Source organism: Oculina patagonica, chromosome 3 (assembly GCF_052425735.1).
Source record: "Oculina patagonica isolate OP01 chromosome 3, crgOcupat, whole genome shotgun sequence".
In the NCBI taxonomy this organism is placed as follows: domain Eukaryota; kingdom Metazoa; phylum Cnidaria; class Anthozoa; order Scleractinia; family Oculinidae; genus Oculina; species Oculina patagonica.
The window spans coordinates 1,748,658-1,768,652 of NC_135760.1; the positions used below are offsets into that span (position 1 = coordinate 1,748,658).

Here is a 19,995-nt window from a genome sequence, read left to right on the forward strand (position 1 = left end):
ACCATGTTCCACTTATTGAAAACGTGATTAGCTCCAAATTCATCCTCAACAAAGATGGCAAATCCTTCGTTCAGCCACAAGTCATTCCACCATCTCATTGTTACCAGGTTGCCAAACCACTGAAACAAGCAATAGGATATTTGCAAAGCTAAAAAAATGTAAACCTTGAAGTTTCTCGATGAAACCCTAGCCTGCGTAGTTTTTGGGCGCACATTTGGGAAATGCTAGGAGAAGAAGAGAAAGCGCCTGTCCGGAAACCCACCAAAAATCATTAGTTCTCGTTCTCAGATAGAACGAGTATTGTCCCGTTCTCTTCTTCTCCTCGCCTGGCCTTCTCGCACCTTTCGCGTTTCCCAAATATACGCCCAAAAACTGCACAAGCCCCTGCTAAGCAGGCTATTCAAACAAGGGCTACTGAGCAGTACTTAAATGGGTTGTGTGCACTATGCTGTACAAGGTGGTTGTAACTTTTAAGTCTCGTGTATGACCATTCGAATAAAAGCTATTGAGCAGTACTTTCATGTGGTAATGTTTATTATGCTGTAGAAGGTACTTTGACGTCTGTAGATGAAACCCTAGTGTGTAATTAATCATTTGAATGAAAGCTATTGAGCAGTTCTTTCATGTGGTACAGTTTATTGTGCTGTACAAGGTACTTTGACGTCTGTAGATGAAACCCTAGTGTGTAACCATTCGAATAAAAGCTATTGAGCAGTTCTTTTATGTGGTGTTGTTTATTATGTTGTGCAAGGTGGTTCTAACTTTGATGTCTGTGGATGAAACCCTAGTGTGTGACCATTCAAATATAAGCTATCGAGCGGTACTTTCTTATGGTACTGATTGTTTTTCAAGATTTTGCAAAATAGAATAGCAAAGCGTTTAGAGAAAAAATGATCGAGAGTATAGTCACCTGATGAGCCAGCTCATGTGATATGACCTTGGTCATTTTCAGTTTGACGTCCGTAGACGAAAACTGCTCATCATACACAAGGTATGAACGCCGGAACATCACCAATCCCCATTCCTCCATCGCGCCGTTTAGGAAATCGGGTACAGCTAATAGATCTGGAAACAAGAAAAAATGTTACACTGCGACGGGACAAAAAGTTTACAAAAACCCAAATCTCACAAGAGCTCGTAAAATTGAAGAATTTTATTATTTAAAAATAAAAGAAAAAGAAGAACCCTCTCACAAAATGTTCAGTACATTTTGATCAGTTAGGAAGCGGCCGTTCCCATCCTTCGGCAGACCTACATTTGACAAAGGAAAAATGTTTTGTTTAAAATGTTTGACTCACCAAGTTTAGGAAGAGGAAATGGCTCCCCAAATAGCTTCTCGTAATAAGATAACACCTTGACACCAGTCTCCAGTGCATACTCCAAACGGTCATAATCAATGGGTGGAGCATGGACCCTAACCTGCGAACAAAATAAATAAAATTAGGATGTTTGCCGACCGCTGATTAACGAGATAAACTGTGTTATTGTCTTAACGTTTCCAATAATCATGATTCCAAGCCTACTCATTTCCCACCCCTCCCAGGCATTTGTAGGTCATTTCAGTGTGTAAAACGCCCCACAGGGAAACCTGTTTAGCGAGACAAATGTCCGACATAAAGAAACTATCAAACAGTACAAGTGCAAATGCCACACCCACGCTGTAGACTCACTTTGATCCCTTAAAGAAAATGGGATCACTTTTTGGACTTTTTGGTCCAATTATTTAAGGCTCCAATTAAGCCGTTGGAATCTTTTTTTTTTATTTCCACAGTATTTAAGATGATAACCTTTTTATACGGAAAGAAACCCAAAAGGGCATTGACATACCCACCCGCATTCCCCCATGCAGCGTTGAATAGCTCAATGCACCCAAACTCCATGTGCAGTGTGTTTCAGTTCCTAAGCAACACTAAGAGGTGGGAGAGGGAGGGGCACTCGATGAAGACGTCAGTGTTTCAACAAACTGTCCGTGATTGTAGACTAAACTGTCCGCCGCTCATAGCACTTTTGCATTTTAAATACTGTTTTAAGTAAGTTAACAGTAACAAAACATTTTTTCGAGGAGATGCGAAAGACCTCTGTCAGGAATTGTTCGTATTTGCTAGATATTTATACCACAGTGGTGGCTGGAACACTAAACCAAATGCTATGGAGTCCCGATATTTTTTTTATTGGAGCGTGGCTTGGAGCCCTGCATATTGTAGGTCGGAGTCCTGTAGCCCTTACGCCTTTTGGGACCCTGAATGTTGGTGAGAACGGAAGTCTCCGGTAGGACAGTGGTATTGCAGAGATGTCAAGTCGTAGTTTCGCTTTCTTAGACAGACCCGAGCAAACACTATAACCATAGTTCTTCATTTGTGACACGCACGAACTAAGATTCCTTGCGTGACGAGCCTGACGTGCACCTCACTCACAAGGAAATGACTACAAACGCATAATTAGCCGGAAATAAAATATTCCTGCAGTACTAGGGCAGTGGAGATGGGGGCTAGCCAAGTCGAAGTGAGCATATGCATGAGGGAGGGCTAAACAAGAGATGATTATCACGTAGGAAATCATTCTAGGCCGACACCTCTTTTAAGCTTACGTTATTTTTAATCTTGGCATTCATGCGGTCTTTCTTTTAGTCAATCGGCGGGTGAGGATGTTTTGAACTGCGTAGGTCCGGGGTAGTTCATGTAATTTTCAACCCTCGATGGGTCAGTCAGTTGTGAGCCAGAAGGAAGGGGTGTGTCACATATTTTCCAGTCGCCACTTTTCCAATTGCACCGCAGGCGGATGTTTCTGACAGTTAATAAAACCGAAATAAAGAATGTTTGTGTTTACATGGACTGGAAACTCACTTGTCATTATTTTTAAGGGAAAAATCCTTCGTTCATATCGAGGAAAACATTCTCTGCCCCCCCCCCCCCCCTTGCGACCTCAACATTTTTTTCAGAGCCCCCTATCGAGCCCCCCAAATTTTCAGAGCCCCCTCAACATCTTAATCCCCCCCCCTTTTCCATATTAAATGAACTTTCCCTAAGTGTACGGTTGATAGCGTTTTCCCTGCTTGCATCTAAGTTTCCACGCAACAACAGTTTCACCATTTGTCGCTTGGAGTTTTCCGTTACAAACATGGAATAACTGAATATCAATAAAATAGACAAACGTAAACGAGGTTTGGATCTTTTCAAAAACCTTAAGAAAATGCAAATGCATCTAATTTTAGTCACGCTCGAGATTGGTAAACTGAGGCGACTATGGACGAGTCGGTAGTGACGTCAGAAGGCGAAGTTGTCACGCGTCACGTTATTTTTGGTGCAGTTGAAGTTACGGTACTTCGTCTTCAGTAAGCTGTGCGGAAGGAGCTGAAAAATCGCATATTCGTACGCTAAAAGTCATGTCTATCACCGAGAAAAACTGGCAAACAACAAGACCCACCATTAGAGAAAGGAGCAAGTTCATGCTTAACAATGATCTCTTCAGCGATGTGAAGTTTGTTGTTCGAGACGCCAATGGCGAAAGTGAAAGTAAACAAGTGATTCCTGCTCACAAGTTCGTGCTGTCGATTAGCAGTCCTGTGTTTGAAGCCATGTTTTACGGTGAGTTGGCGGAGGCTAGAGACTGTATTGAACTGCCTGACTGCGAGAATGAGAGTCTGTTGGAGTTGTTTCGTTACATGTATAGCGATGAAGCGATCTTAAGCGGAAGTAATGTGATGGGAGTGTTGTATTTGGCGAAGAAATACATGGTGCCTTCACTTGTCGATAAATGCACAGAATATCTGCAAGACAAGTTAGATCCATCAAATGTATTCAACATTCTGCCAGACGCTCAGAAATATGAAGAGAAAAATCTAGTGGATAGATGCTGGGGAGTAATTGATGAAAAAGCAGAAGAAGCTGTGAAATCAGATGAATTTGTCACAATTGAGAGATCCTTACTTGAAGTAATAGTCGAGCGTGACACTTTGGCTATTGAAGAGGTGGAGTTGTTCAAAGCGGTGAATTTGTGGGCAACAAAGAAATGTGAAGAACAAGGCTTATCGACAGATGGTAGTGAAAAAAGAAAAATTCTCGGAGAACGGATTGTGAAAGGGATACGTTTTCCAGTGATGAAACAACAAGAATTTGCTGGTGTCGTTCTTGACTGCAAGATACTGACACAAGACGAAGCTTTTAGCGTTTTTAAATTTTTTAACTCAATTCCAGACAGTCCAATAGGATTTCAAGTAAAGGAAAGAAATGGTGTACAAGAATTGTATCAGCATTTTTGCAGGTTTGGTTCCGTGAATGACACTGGGTCGGGCTTTTCTTATTCACCAGGTGAAAAAGACTGTCTTTTTCTTAAAGTCGACAGAGATGTCGTGTTGCATGGAGTAACACTCTTCGGCAGCGAAAATAATAAGTATCTTGTTACTCTAGAAATCCTCAATTTTGAAGAAAGTAAATATATTTATTCCAGAACAGGAACTTTTTCTTCTGTGTACATCAAGTCTGAACCAGTTTCTTACTACGGCTTCAAAATTGTCTTTGACCCTCCTGTCATCATAAAGAGAGCTGTCAAATACCGTTTCGAAGCTTCAATTTCTGGTCCTAATTCTTGTTTTGGCGTTAATGGCAAATTATCTGTGGTATGTTCAGGGGCTAAATTTACTTTTGACAGAAGCTCCGAAAGTAGCAATGGAACACATGTTGCACAAGGACAGTTTCCAGAGTTTCTTTTTACTGTAAAATAAATGGCTACTTAATTCAATATTAACCAGGATCAGTCCGGTTTAACAAGACTCATTCTTGAATTTTACTGCGCTGTTATTGTTGCAAAAAGACCTATTGCAGCCACTTTGCTAAGTGATATAAAACTACTGAGTGAATGTCCTTGTTAAGTACCAAAAGTTGTTTATAATGTACGAAATTCTAAACTTGACTTAAAAATGGAAGGAGGAGTTGAAGAACCCTTCCAATCTATATATAGGTAGTGGTTACTTTTGTAATTTCAATAAAAGAAAAATAACAAAATCTTAGCGATTTTTGTAACATTTCTTGAATACCATATAATTAAGTACATTTAAATAGTGATAATAGTTTATAATACTAAATGAATATATGGCTTTAGTTTTAAGTTGTTTCATTGTATAATTTCCATGCTGGAAAGATTATGAAGAATAAAAGAGCACTGGTAACCATCACCGAGTCTTTATGTACATCAAGTGCTATGTTTTTCTTTTCATGTTGCCTTTCAATTAAAATTCCCTATTTTTAAGCAAAACATTGACAACATTCTTTTCCACTATTAAATCCAATATCCACCAGTTTAACAACTGTTTTTTTTTTTGCTGCGAACCCCTGGCCTCTGTTCGACAGTACTATCTTTGTAAACTGTCGCTCAGCTCTGTATTATGTTACCTAATGCTTACTTGGATGGGTTGTAGTATAACGTATTGTTATAGTTTCCGGTCTGCGAGAGGAAGCTGAAATGAGAAATCTACTTCAACGAGTCCAGGATAGTCTACAACGCATACAAATCAGATCTTCCTGGACAACTGCGTGTTGCACACGCTCCCCGAGGCCATGGAGTCTTAACAGAATCTTTACCCTGACTGACCAATTCTTTCAATTCAGACAGGCGTGCAACCATGACGTTACATTTGTTTGTTTGTTTGTTTTGTCCTTCATTATAATTAGTTCCAGGTCATTTCTTATCATACTTCATTTACTACATTTAGCAAAGCACACAGCTATATTACCACGCGCAGCAATAAGCTAACTCGCCCATGTATTAAGCGCAATATTGTGGAAAACACCTTTATTTTTTGTGGAGCTAGTGTTTTTGTAGTCTTTTTACATTTTAAGATGCAGGGACCCTCTTGATACAGTTCAAAGTATTTCGTGACACAAGAATGTTCATTGCGTGAGCTTGGTATTGGCCCCATACAATCTTCTGCAGATGCATAATATGTCCTTCACGGCACTAGATTTTTCTGAAAATTACAGCCTGGATAACGTTTAGATGAGCAAAAAAACAGCATGAGAAATCAGGGTCAAGTGTACGAAATCGCGGAAAATCTTTGGTAGTCTCATGCAGGAAGTTTTAGCTGGGAAATCATGATTATTAAAGTGATGACTGATCCCTTGGTGTTTACATGTAAGAATAAACTAAATAAACCACACTCGCAAGCACCACAAAAAATGCAAGAAGAATCATTAAAATGCCTCGAACTGCTTCTGAGACATCACGCTGGCTCATAGATGAATCAACTGTTACAGGACAAAATGCACTGCAACTAGGGGACTAGCTCAGTCAGACTTCAGCTTCTAGGATCAGTGGTCTTCTTTATTCTTCAGCTTCTTACTCTCAGCCGTTTTTAGCCGCTCTTTAGCCGTTACTGGCCATCAGCTCTTCTTAACTCTTCTCTAGTTCTTCTCTTGTTCTGCTCTAGTTCTGCTCTAAACTTACACAAGAACTGGCGTTTAAGTACGCTCGCATTAGGTCCATACTGCGCTGTGATTGGCTAAAAGCTACATTCTTTTGAAGTTCGCGAGAACTATAGAAATTGCGGTTTCTTTGATAGTCGAAAACGTGCTTCGAGTTCAGAGTAGGATTTAAGTGAGATATCATCCAAATTGAATGTTTAACTTTCGCTCAACTGAAAGTATCTTTAGAAGCGATCCCGAAATCGGAATAGTTGATACCAATCACGGCAGTTGCTGGACAGAATGCTTCGAAACCAGAATGTACGTGATCCTATTTTCTTTAAGCAGCACAAAAGAATTAAAAGCTATATTATGAAACTTAGTAAATATTTCCCGCGTGTATGAGTAAACCTTAATTAAAGTGTTCCATTGTTCGTTTATATCGGAAACTAACGTTTCCGCAGTTCTTTTGAAGTACATGACCAACGCAATTACTCATAAGAAGGTTTACGTCCAACGCAATTAACTAAGATCACATAACTTAACTCAAAACATGTTTCTTTTAACTAAATTCACTCTAAGCATAGCTAAAAGCACAAACACTCGTACTTGCCAATCTAAAATAACTGTGATAAACATGAAAACACTATGAGAACATTTTGGACTATTAAAATAACCCGAAAGGTTAACAAAAGGTGTTTACGACAAACGTAAGTTAATTACTTTGGCCAAACTCCGTTAGCGGTTTGTGAGCGGATATTATTGAATTCCTGACCAACGCATGGTATCAAATTATTCCTGGTAGTATAGAAATCGACCGTGGGAAAGTTCGGTAAAGGTCAATTGACTGAGTGAAAGGATTAGAGTGGCAAGTTGTTTTTGTTTGAAACACTTCCTGAGTCGAGGAAGGTTTGCCTACGTGATAGTTTGTTTTCAGCAAGTATTTCGAATAGCGCATGCCAAAAGCGAAGCCTAATTTAATGTCACACTTTAGGTTAATAATTAATAAACGTATATTTCAACATCTATAAAAATATGCTTCAACACAACATTTTCCCTTGGAAACTCTTGTTCTGGCACGTTGCATTCAAGGAACTCGCACAAAGGTTCCCAACTTTGTTTCACGTTGTAAACCAACAACTTCTCCTTTGGGATAACAGCTTGCACTCTCTCGTTATGCTCGCGATATTTCTTCTTCAAGAGAACAGTGGACTTCCAATTCAAACTGCCAAATGCTGCTGTTATGATCGTTTGGAGGAAGAATCTTTCTTTTAGGCGGATCGACAATTCGGGGGACGTTGCGATCGGCGCGAGCATTAACGCAAACACAGGAACAACAAAACGAATGACAACTCTGTTTAAAAATCCCCCTAAAGTTTCAATTACTTCGAGCTGTTTTGCCCAGCTTTTCATCCAGACATCTTCGTTGTCTCGTAAAGAAAGAATAACCTTTGCATCGGGAAAAGCTTCGTAGATTTCTTGAAACCAAAACGCTGTCGGATTATCGGTCACAGCATCGACATCTTTGTACATTGAGATGAAATCAGGTGATTTTCCTTCACAGTAAACATCGAGCCATTCGTCCATATGAAAGTCTCTGTGTTCAGGATAATCATAGACTTTAAAGCCGAGGATTCTCAAAGCTTTAGCCAGAGATTTCGTGCCAGTTTTGCTTAATCCTGCACAAATGATCTTCATTTTCTTGGGTCTAGAACGTAAACGGTCCCTTTATTTCTTTGCGCTGAAATCGTTGGTCCGTATAGCCTGCGAATACAGCCCCTACTCATCATTCTTGGCCCTCAGCCACTTTATTCGTAGGCTATACCGTGCGGGCAATCACGTTCGTGAATTTGGCCGCCATCTTTAATTTAGCGCGCGAAATCTGGGGAGAGGACAAACGAACTCTGGGCACCAGTAAACACGAGCCGTCACACGAGCAGTCACATGTAAACCTCTGTTTGAGGTTTACAAGTTTAACAAGTTTGCTTGAGATGTAGCTGGACTAAGTATAAAACAGAACTTTTCATTTCACCAGTTTCAGTGGACCAACATGCTATTTCAATGTAAGCTTGATTCACTGCTGCACTCTGAGTTATATATTGACTGTTGCATGACATGATTTCGCAGATTTTTGGTGTAAACTGTTCTGAAATAAGTGGTTGGCAACATTACCCATGAACATTACCTTTGAACATTTAACTGGAGATAACCTTAATGTTTGGGGAAAGAAATCAAACTTCGGCTAAAAATATCGATTTTTTTTTTGTAAGGCGCGCGGAAACAAGTTGAAAACGTTGGCTTACTTTTTCAAATTGCAATTGATTCCCATCAGAGCCATCCGCAGCCAAACGCGCCTTTAACAGTTTTAGTGCTTTAAAAATAGCAATTGTTAACAAAAATGGACCACTATTTTTACGTTTCCTACGAAACAAATATAAAGTTTGGCTGTTCAAAAATCTGTTAAAATTCGTGACATAGTCTCTTTAAATGCCACTTCACTGATCACATTGTGAACTTGGGTTACCTGTGATCACCGGTTATTGCAGTGTACAACACTGCCGGAGAAGGCAATTTTTGAAACTTAGCTTGCACAAATAGTCAAGTATATCTAAGTCACAATCATGTAATTTCCATTGTTAGAGACTTCAAAGTGTGGTCAGCAAGTGTGACACTTTTCGTGGTCACGGCAAGTGGTTCAAACATAAATCTCTGGAATTGAAAATGTTACCCATTCGAAACCCATGTTGTTATATTGTCATTAACTCTCAGTTTTGCTTTGACTAGTATTTCGTGACACAATCATGATCACTATGTTAACCACTGGATAGCTCAGTGTGGTGTCATACATGTTCCCATGGCCACTGTGTGTTTGATAACAATAATTGTTTATACTAATACTATATGATTAGAATGTAAATGCCCTAGAATTGTTCTGAAAATGACAGGCGGGATAATGTTTATTTACACATTTGCATTCTTTCCAATGAAACAATCATGAAGAAAGTTCAAACATAGAAAATGCAAAAGGTATTATTACAAGAGATCATAAGCTCAAGCCATCTCTTATCGATACAGTAAAACACACTCGCAAGCGCCGCCAATATTGCGAGGAGAATAAACACAGCGCGTTTAATTTCTTGAAGGGCTATTGAAACAGAACCTTGAGCCATAGATACTGTGACATTTTCCTTTGGAAATTCTTCATCTGGCACGACACATTCAAGGAACTCGCACAAAGGTTTCCAGCCTTGTTTCACGTTGTAAATCAACAACTTCTCCTTTGGGATAACAGCTTGCACTCGCTCATTGTGCTCGCGATATTTCTTCTTCAAGAGAACCGTAGATTTCCAATTCAAGCTGCCAAATGCTGCCATAAACATCCGTTCGACGAAGAATTTACTTTTCACTAATTTTGGCAACTGGGTCGAAGATGTGAACGGTACAAACTGAATCATCTTAGCAAGTATCGGCGCAAGCCAAACGGCAGCTCTATGTCCTCCGGCAGTTCCAAGGAGTTCAAGCTGTTTTGCCAAGCTCTGCACCCAAATATCTTCGTTCTCTCGCAAAGAGAGAACGACCTTTGCATCAGGAAAAGCTTCGTAGATTTCTTGAAACCAAAACGCTGTCGGAACATCGGTTACAGCATCGACATCTTTGTATATTGAGGTGAAATCTAGTGATTTTCCTTCGCAGTAAACATCGAGCCATTCGTCCATATGAAAGTCTCTGTGTTCTGGATAATCGTAGACTTTAAGGCCGAGGATCCTCAAAGCTTTAGCGAGAGATTTCGTGCCTGTTTTGCTCAATCCTGCACAAATTACCTTCATTTTCTTGAATGTAAAATTTTGCTCTGAAATTGTTGGTCCGTGAATAATTACTCTACGCTTAAAAAGTTGTAATAAGGTTCAGTCACGCAAACTTCTGTTTATTTGTATCCATTTTTTCTTGCGTTCTTTGATCGACCCACACGCTGTACCAATACCGTAAGATGCTCCCTGTTTTATGCAGAGTCAAATACGCCTATGAGTCATGAGTCATTTGTCAATGATACAAGAAAATTTTTTACACAAAGTAGGTCTGTCTGTATATAAATTAGCGTAGTAGCATTCCATTTTGGCTGAGGTTACTTTTACTCCTATGGTTTGTTTGCCGGGGGCTAGTTCCACTCCAGTTGGCTCACCGTCAGTTCCACTCCGGTTTGTTTGCGGTTAGTTATTATTTGTTCGTAAGGGCAGCACAATTTAATATAAATTGCAATTTAAAAATTGACTCGTTGACTCGTGATTGTTTTATTAAAAGCGCCCAAAGAATTGCAGTATTTGAGCTCCCCAGCTGTTCTAGTTAACGTGTATCGGCTACCATATCTGTGGTCAATGGTATATGATATACGAGCTCATATACCATAGCCTGTTAACCAATCAAACCTCATGATCAGGAATTGCTATATACCATTGCTAGTTTTTAATAATGACTGATATTTAATACTTCTTTACTGATAACGTCGTGAGCTTGGAACAACTGCGACCACCTGTTATTGCAGTGTTCTACATTTTTTTTAAAAAAAAAAGCAATTTCTGGGTGCACACCCCCTGCACCCTCCCCCTAGACCCGCCCCTGATCCTGGCCTAAAAATCAAAACAACAACATTAACAATCTTACCAATACTCCAGAGTCAGTCCTCTTCTCTTTATGTTTGAAGTCCAGCACAGCAAAAGCCACAAGGTACGAGCTCATGTTGACGCTAGGCGCGAAATGTTCCTCTACAAGTCCATCCTTCCTGGTCACGAGCCGGGCCCGGGGCATGTTTGAGAGGGCGTAATATTCCGGGTCATGAGTTATGGATATAGTAAAGGACGCTTTAAAAGAGGGCTCGTCGAAACAGGGAAACACTTTTCTGGCGTGAGCAGGCTCAAAATGAGACACAGCGAGTGTCCTGTTGAAAATAAAACGTGAAAAAATAAGGAAGTAAGGTAAAAAAGAAAGCAAACGCTTAGGATGTTAACCATTTCAGGGAAATGTCCAGTTGGAGTTAACTTTTAATAGGGATGATAAAAAATAAATCAATCCGGCAATCAATCAACTTTGTTTTACGAGGGTTGCACGTAACAGTCTTCGACTGACAAACCTGTGGCCCTCGGATTCCCGATCGAATTGGAATTTAGAAGTGTTGGTTTTTGTGGAGGGAGGAAAACCGGAGAACCAGGAGAAAACCCTCGGAGCAAGGACGAGAACCAACAACAAACTCAACCCACATATGGTACCTGGCCGGAATCGAACCCGGACCACATTGGTGGGAGGCGAGCGCTTTCACCACTGCGCCATCCCTGCTCCCATATTTTAAAACAATACAAATAGGGAGAACAGGGAGTTTGTAAAACCACGACAGCAACGCCGAAGAGTGACAACGTCTATTTAAAAAGTAAACTTATATTTTTGTTTTGCATTTCCGCAATTATCTGGTATTCTGTCTGAATAGATAAAGCTACTAGCGTTAAATTACAAACAGAAGCATGAAAAAAATCGCTCTTGCGGTTCACGTCCTACACAAAACCCAGAATTTGGTCACTCCACCTTGCTGTTTTGCATAGAACGGTTCTACTGTGAGATAATGCTTTAGTCGTGTTCAACTTAAACTTGCTAATGATGGTAAGGATCCTTCGGCTGGAAAAGCGGCCGACCACCGAAATGAATGGCACCTACCATTTACGTTGTTAACAAAAGACATGCAGTTAACCTTTAAAAGGTCTAGAAGCATGGAAACCTTAAACCATTCCACGAGTCCCCGGCGTTCCGTTCGAACTGCGCAAAATGTTTTAATTCTGACCGTAACTTTCGGCTGCTCGTGATTGGTCAAAACGACGTCTTAATTCACTCTTATTGGTTAGAGGATGTTAAAGGACATTTATGAAGCAATTGTAGGGTTACAAAATCATTACTTTCAACAGAAATACATTTAAATAGCCACGCACCTTTCCTCTCCTGTTTCAGTAGTGTACGAACTCTTGTAGAATCCTTCCAATCTGACGGAAATCTTGGACTTAAACTCCAAGGTCACGTAATAAACTTCTCCTGAGCGGAGAGCCACTCTGAGCTCTATACAGAGCTGTTGATGTGCCTTGAAAGCAAGGATTCTCTCAATAATCAATCCTTTCTCTTGATTGTTCTCTGTTTTTGCCACAGACACGTTCATGACATCCAGATCTCCACAATGAAGAATAACAAAGCGAGTTGTTTTCTCACAAAGAATTCGTATCTTTACAGTTCCGCTATACTTGAGCGTTGTCAAATTTACTCGCAAATCCAATTGGTATCTGAGCGGTTTCAAGTCATTCGGAAGCCGTTGATCTTTGTGAGGGAACTTCTCAATGTTATGAACGGAGTGAAACTCCAGCTCCTCCCCCCTGGTGCGATGTTTTGACAGCTCTCGCGCATGCTCGGTGAAGTATGGTAGAAAATCGTGCTTTGTTAGAATACCAACGAAGGTCGCTGCGAAAATGAGCGAAATGAAGAAAACTAAATACTTGAGTATTATTTTGTGGATTGGTTTGCTCTTCGTAGAAGAATGATGCGAAGGAAGATTTTCACTTCTTGACAAAGTAATTCTTCTTTGGTTCAAAGTTTTCTTTTGTTCTGATTCGTCGTCATCCGTTTTCATAACTGTTCTTGTGTTTCGAGAATTTTATCTGAAAATTTAAAAAAAGCCAAAAACAAAAGAATATCAGTAAGGTCTCGATACTCGATAATCTATGCCTGAAAACTGCACTTTGAAGACTCTCTCTAAAGAGATCGGCTGGCTGCTGACAACAACATCGTTGGCCTAATGGTTTAAGCGCGCCGGACTCAGGATCGAGTGGTCCGCGGTTGAGCCCTGGCCGGGGTCATTGTGCTGTGTTTTTGAGCAAGACACTTTACTCGCTCCACCTAGGTGTATAAATACTAGTTATGCAACGCTTTCGAGTGGTATACTATGGAATATCCCACGAGTCACTTGTATTTTCTCGGTATACACACGAGCCTTTAGGCGAGTGTGTATGCCAATAAAATACAAGTGACAAGTGGGATATTCCATAGTATACCACGAGAAAGTGTTGTGTAACTATTTTATACCATGCCATAGAAAATACGCTTACTAAACTTCGTCGAGAATACAGTCGCAGCGCACTATGGGAAGGTTGGGTTGAATACCGTCGAATATACAACGGGTTTCCTGTATTCTGATTGGCTGTATTTTCTATGGCATGGTATAAAGGGGGAAACAGCACATTTAATGCTAGGGGTAACCCTGCGATGGACTAGCATGCTATCCAGGGAGGGGGGGGAGTAGAAATACTCCTAGTCCCTCAATACTACGGAAACTGAGATAAGCTCTGGAAAAATGGGACGTTTTGGCCTGATGCAGACTTGACCTTTCACTACAACATTGTTTATGCTTTTGTAGCTAGTAAAACCGACCAAGATTTATTTTAGCCCGACTTTCACAAGCGAGGCAAGGGGGCCAAGGCAAGGCACAAAAATTAAACTGATTTTTTTTTATTTACAAATACTTCTCTCCAGATACAGCGTAGGAGGTCGTTAGATTCAACCCTTTCTTGCGGACAACTCTCTATATTATGGACATGCAGAAGCCAAAGTCACGGTAGAATTTACTGATAAGATTTATTGAGAACAACTCTCGCTTTTACGCTCACAAAATCTTGGTCCCGAAGGTGTACATTATAACTGGAGCTACAGTATAAACTTCGTGAAACCGACCATTTTTACAAACAGGATCATTAAAAAAAAACGTTCATTGTAATAATTCACATAACGCCATATTTCGATATAAGTGAATGTGTGTCCAGCAGTAGCAATGAAATATATATATGAGAGATGCAAGTGCGGCCATACTACTGAAAACCTGAAAAAAAATTTCAGGCTCTGAGCGGGAGTCGAACCCACGACCTTTGCGTTGCCAGTGCAATGCTCTACCACTGAACTATCAAAGCCACATGAGAGCGGTCGTATATGGGTTAGCCCTTAATTGTTCATGGCGTTTAAAATACGTGACAACTGAAATTTCACTGGACGTTGCTGCGTCTTAATACAGCATATTTTTAACGAGCCAAGCTTTTAGGAGAAAAGCTTGCTCTCTATATCGGATTTACTCTGTACTTTATATTTTAGTTATTATATAATAACATAATTATGATGAGTATTTGATGTATGTTTATTTATTTCATTGCACTTGGCTTTCGCAGACACTCTTTCAGTGTGATTAGTCAGTCAGTGCAAAATTAGTCGGAGGGTGTTCTTTCAAACTGGAAAAAATTCTCGGTATTTATAAGAGATATTACATTCATCAAGTCTTCTAACGCTCCAAAGGAAAGTAGAATGAAAAAATCAATTTGCGAATTTATCAAAGGGAAAGCAATTTTTCTTCTTACACCGCAGTAATTTTAACAAATTGAAAGCCGTCCACTAAAATAAACCTTTAGTGTATTCTGTGCAGTAGTGCTCGTGTTAAAACTCGGGCGAGAAAAAAATGCGATCTTTACAAGAAAGTTTTATCTCTACTTCTGTTTAGCATCTTCATTTACCCGATACAAAAAGCTAATGCCACTAACAGTGTTGTGGTCACCATAGAAATCTTGAGTGTAATGAGCAACCAAGTGAGAGACGTAACAAAAAACTCTATATTTCAATTGTTAAAGATACTTCAATGAATGTTTGTTTAACAAACAGCTTTTAGCTAGTGCTGCTGCAACCTTACATCGTGGATTTAATAGTTTAAAAAAATCTTAATACTTGAAATACAAAACACTAAAATGAGATTCTGTGAAAACGTAGCTATTAAAATACCGTTTTCGCTCAGATTTTCGTCTCAAGCGATTTGACTGAGCCCGCACATTTTTGATGCGAAGGTTGCCAAGTAACGCAAAGTTTCGTTCGTGATTGGGCGGCTAGAAGCGGAACTCTTGACTTCTTTTAAGCAGGTTTGTCAAGTTTACTACTCTACACCTGTCAATAAGTTTGAGAATTCTTTCGGGAAAAAAAATAACGAAGTCTTATAATTCCTTACCAGAAACTGGTGTTATTGCGGTTTTCAGTGAAATGCGAACTCTGAAATTAAATCCTCCACCAACGGTTTACGCTTTTTGCTGCCGTCAATCATCTAAGCGGACCTCTCGGGAAACAGAAGTTCACTTAAACCGGGTCAAAACGTCACGTCTGTCAGTTGTGATTGGTAGATTTCGATCCATTATGTTTGTTTCTGTTTGTCATGGTTCGTTGGCAGTCGCCATTATCATTATGATTGACGGCAGCGAAAAACGCAATCGCCAGTTGGATTTTGAATTTCAGAGTTCGCATTTCACTGAAAACCGCAATAAACCGGTTTTAACCAAAAAGGACGTTTTCTGCCTCAATTGAAAAGAGAAAAACTATTCTGGGCCATATAGTCTATGTTTGTTCAAGAAATAAAACAATGTCAAATTGATAATTTACCTGTAATACCTGCTGGTACAGCGAAACCTCTCTCTTCTCAGACAAGTAGATTTTTAAACCGGACTGGACCATCCAAGATAAAATTTCAATGTCGCCGCTACAGATAAATGTTACAAGCCACTGAACTAAATTACGAGCCCATATGTTGAACTATACAACTTTGTTTTCACGAAGGTTTTGAGTGCGTTTTTATCCCATGTTGTCCCAAATTAAAATCTTTTGATCTAGCCATAAGATGTTGATATGCTTACCTGTTAAACGTTTTGCGGTCTTTTCTGCTTATTTCTCTCATTACGTTGTCGTTAAAAAGCCAAGATGGCCGTGATTTGGTCGAACTCCGTTAAATTCAATATTTGTATAGCACATTGAAATGTTCCAATAAGCCCGCAGTTTTCCCGCGACAGGAAAGCAGCGGTAACGAGTACAAACATGCGCGTGTCTGACTTTAGGCGTATAATTCGTTCAGATATATCATGATGAAATGGCAAGCTGATATATTCAAACTTAAAGGAGTCTAATAGATTTTTTTTAACCGGAGACAAAATGGCCCAAAATTTTACCGCCGACCTACCGTCGAACTGCAATTTTTTTAACCGCCATTACTATCACAACAATTTAGTCTTAAAAAAATGGGCTCATGGACTTATAAATTCCCACCACGCCTTAAGGTCGCGGGGGACAGCTTAGGTTCATTATTATGCATTAATTGAAAGCGTATGCACGAAGTGCAACGACTGACATCGACAACTTTACGACGAGATATTTGCATAAAAATATGAGCACACGCGCGTGATTTGATGTGTTTGCGTGTGGAATTGTTTATGTCTTTCTGAAAACGCCTTGTTCTCACCATAAAAGCGTGTAATATAATTACCATTTGGAAACAGTGTTTTGATCGGGACACCTTCGAAAAACTCAATTTTGTGGCAGGGAATTCATCGCGGATATAGCACTTCATGACCTGCCACTGCAGAGAGGCAAACTAAGAATACTGTAGTGTGTCATAACAGAAGCGGAATTTTAAAAGAGCGCTTTTAGAAAGAGATAGAAAGCATTAAATTCAAATTTGCGCATTTAAACCATCATAACTTGCTGGCAAACTTTAAATTAAAAAATCCGCTTCTGTTATGACACACTAGAGGTATTGACTGATCAGTTATTGACAAGATCACAGAGCTTCTAATCGATCCGCAAACTCTGCCACAAAATCATGTTTCTCCCAATTTGTCACTTCCGAGGCTATATCACCGCCGCCAAGTGAAATCTTCCAAGTAAAAGATGACATTCATAATATTCCATCATTTCTTAACGTCTCTGTAAAATTTGAGCTTAATCGCACCCATAACGGTCGAGAAATAAGCGTTTTAAAAGATGCAGGTCAAGAAAAATTTCGCCTAATGAATTTATTCATGCTGTAGGTATCCCCCGCAACCTTAACAATGCTTACGCCGGGAAAAGAAACCACACATCAAGAAAAACTAAAAGGCACTTGCTAAAGACGTTAAGATGTATTTCTGTTCTTTTTTCGGTTTCTTAGGGTAGACCCTACTCGTAAGGGATTCAAGATAAAGCCCATGTTTTAGGGTCCTTTTCTCTGCAAAATCATTATGTAACGAAAAGGTCTGACAGTGGAAATTTGTCAACGTACGTTTTTTAACGCACGTTTTACGTACGTAAATATTGACGCGACAGTGGAAATCCACCTTAACACTCTTAAACTTGGCACGTTTATACTGAACCCAACGCGCTCTTTCCAGCGGTGTCAATGGATTTTCCCCAACTGGTCCATGTCAATTGTTGAAAAAACCGTATTTCACGTGTTCAAACCCCTTTGTAGAACTGAATTTTTAATGACGGCAAGTAGAACGATCATTTTGATACCGCATCGAAAAATACCGCACGGTCACAGTAATAAGTCTGCGAAGCTGGCGGTTTCGTTGTTGCGTAATTTAAATGTGGGGTCAAAGAAAGAGGCAAAAACGAGTGCAGGGCTTGAAACTAACTTTTTAACTCACTGGTTCAGTTACTGGCTTGTGACATGTCAGATTTTACTAGCCAAAAGTAATTTTTCACTAGTCAGGTATAATGATTTCTATCAAGAACAGATGACTTTTCCGAGTTTTTCACTAGCCAAATGGCTAGTAGGAATGCTAAACCTGGTAGCCAAAACCTAAATTTTAGTAGCCTTTGGCTAGTTGGCTACCGTTAGTCTCGAGCCCTGGAGTGGCAGACTATGAAAACAATACTGGTTTTAAAAACCGTACAAATTGTAGATTAACTAGAACTACTTAAAAGGGACACTGTCACCAGTTTCACTTCAAAAACTTAAGACCCAAAGGCCTTCCGAAATTATGAATACAGTCGACTCCCGATAACTCGAACCCTCGCTAACTCGAACCTCGCGCTAACTCGAACCAAAACCGATTTCCCCTGGATTTCCGTTATACATTTACTGTAATTTTACCCTCGGTAACTCGAACCCTCGATAACTCGAATCTCCCGCTAACTCGAACCAATTTTCGTTTCCCTTTAGGTCATTTTCTATATAATTTTACCCTCGATAACTCGAACCATGTTTGTCAATACCTGACAGGTCAAAACAAACAATGTACTGTAGTCCAAAACGTTGAATTAATTTTGAAATAAAAACGTACACGAGTCAGAGCCGTCCCGAAACGCCCCTCAAAACACGAAATGTGCCACGCCATTGACGTGCTACAGACGTTCAGTTTGTTTGTGGAGGTTGATACTGATTCTTATAAATCCAACCTTAGAAAACTTTAAAGGATTATCGTCAGGATGAATTAACTGACCATTTCTCGAAAAAATAAATCGCATAAACTCTGCAGCAGTAGCTTATAGTGTTGTTCTCTTTGAAACCTGCAACGTTCGCAGCTGATTTGATTTGTTTTACGTTACGTTACGTTCTGTTGTATACAGTGATTTAGAAATATATTGTTCCTTTCTCTTTTGGCTTCTCTATACTCTAATTAAATTTGTTTAAAATGTACACTGGTATACATTGTATGAATAGAAAATCAGTAAACACCGTTTTTTCCTTATTTCCGGTCATTTGTTTTCAACTCTCAATAACTCGAACTCCCGATAACTCGAGCCATTTTCAATTTCCCTTGAAGGTTCGAGTTATCGGGAGTCGACTGTAGTAGTTCCGTTTTGTTAAAAATCACCATGCAAGTGTACTGAAGTGATACTATTGTGATACCATCAGGAACTTTAGATCTCATTTTGAAAAGGTCAGGCTGATTGTTTCAAGTTTTGTCCGTGTGGACTGGAAAACATCTAAAAGATAGTATGGCTCCCTTCTTCCTTCAACAACAATTTACTTTATATCTCCATCTTGATGTACTAGGTGCATTTCATGTACGAGAAGACCTATTCGCCAATTTAAGTACTTTTAACAGGAAAGCATTAAAATCCTTGTGACAGTGTCCCTTTGATACAATTTTAGTATCATTTTAATACGTTACATATTAACTCGTGTACGTGACATATTTAGGCTGTTTCAGCTTGATTCCGAAAAGACCAAAGACCCGAAAACGGTCGGGAAAAGTGAACGATAAGTTTTTATACGGCCTTCCGTCGACCAAAACGCTAAGAAAACGAATCCCACAGGTTTGGAGAATACCGCAATTCAAGAAATTATTAAAACATTACCAAATACCCTCTCGAAAATAACGCATCATGATCACTGGCATCAAAATTGGACAGCACCGAAAACGATCAAAATAAAACACAATTCCGTCCGTGACCAATTTTTTCGGTGCTAGCTGTGATTCATACTGAGTGTCCGGAATTAAAGATAGAGGAGAGAGGCTGGAAGCGCGTCATTTTTACCTATAGCCTACTTGTATACATCTATTCCACATCTCTCGATCTCTGCCTAAATCATCTAATCTTCCTTCCCTACCATGTGCTTGTATGATAGCTCAATATCTAATCATGTGAATTTGAACGTCATAGAAAGAAACAGAAACAGTCCTTACCTGAAAACTGGAAAAATCGTCTTCACTTCGAGTATGTAGTGTTTTTGAAAGAACCGCCATGTTGAACACTCGAACAGATTCCTGGGAAAATGCCGACTGCAATCTATCAGCGG

At 39.7% G+C, this 19,995-nt stretch overlaps 4 protein-coding genes across 4 annotated transcripts in view; 1 reads left to right on the plus strand and 3 right to left on the minus strand.

The window, feature by feature from the left end:
* LOC144645933 (endoplasmic reticulum aminopeptidase 1-like) overlaps positions 1–19,937 on the minus strand; it is a 74,015-nt gene extending 54,078 nt beyond the window's left edge. The window contains exons 1-6 of the mRNA XM_078505449.1: positions 19,883–19,937; positions 12,365–13,078; positions 11,055–11,328; positions 1,299–1,419; positions 911–1,065; positions 3–119 (exon numbers count right to left, since the gene is read on the minus strand). Of these exons, the coding sequence (XP_078361575.1) occupies positions 3–119; positions 911–1,065; positions 1,299–1,419; positions 11,055–11,328; positions 12,365–13,050 (1,353 nt within the window). The 5' untranslated portion in view covers positions 13,051–13,078; positions 19,883–19,937. The remainder of the gene's footprint in view (positions 1–2; positions 120–910; positions 1,066–1,298; positions 1,420–11,054; positions 11,329–12,364; positions 13,079–19,882) is intronic.
* On the plus strand, positions 3,311–5,170 carry LOC144646095 (BTB/POZ domain-containing protein 6-like). The gene has a single exon (XM_078505620.1). It carries the CDS (start codon positions 3,383–3,385, stop codon positions 4,718–4,720), a length of 1,338 nt encoding a protein of 445 aa, XP_078361746.1. The 5' UTR covers positions 3,311–3,382; the 3' UTR covers positions 4,721–5,170.
* On the minus strand, positions 7,398–8,511 carry LOC144645789 (uncharacterized). Its single transcript, XM_078505333.1, has one exon. It carries the CDS (start codon positions 8,091–8,093, stop codon positions 7,398–7,400), a length of 696 nt encoding a protein of 231 aa, XP_078361459.1. The 5' UTR covers positions 8,094–8,511.
* Positions 8,604–10,296, minus strand: LOC144646106 (uncharacterized). The gene has a single exon (XM_078505631.1). The coding sequence runs from the start codon at positions 10,220–10,222 to the stop codon at positions 9,401–9,403; it is 822 nt and encodes a 273-aa protein (XP_078361757.1). The 5' UTR covers positions 10,223–10,296; the 3' UTR covers positions 8,604–9,400.
* Positions 19,938–19,995: the final 58 nt, after the last annotated feature.

Excerpts from the sequence above, each read along its gene's own strand:
- LOC144645789 (XM_078505333.1), bottom strand. The coding sequence starts at position 8,093 with ATGAAGATCATTTGTGCAGGATTAAGCAAAACTGGCACGAAATCTCTG.
- LOC144646106 (XM_078505631.1), bottom strand. The coding sequence starts at position 10,222 with ATGAAGGTAATTTGTGCAGGATTGAGCAAAACAGGCACGAAATCTCTC.
- LOC144646095 (XM_078505620.1), top strand. The coding sequence starts at position 3,383 with ATGTCTATCACCGAGAAAAACTGGCAAACAACAAGACCCACCATTAGA.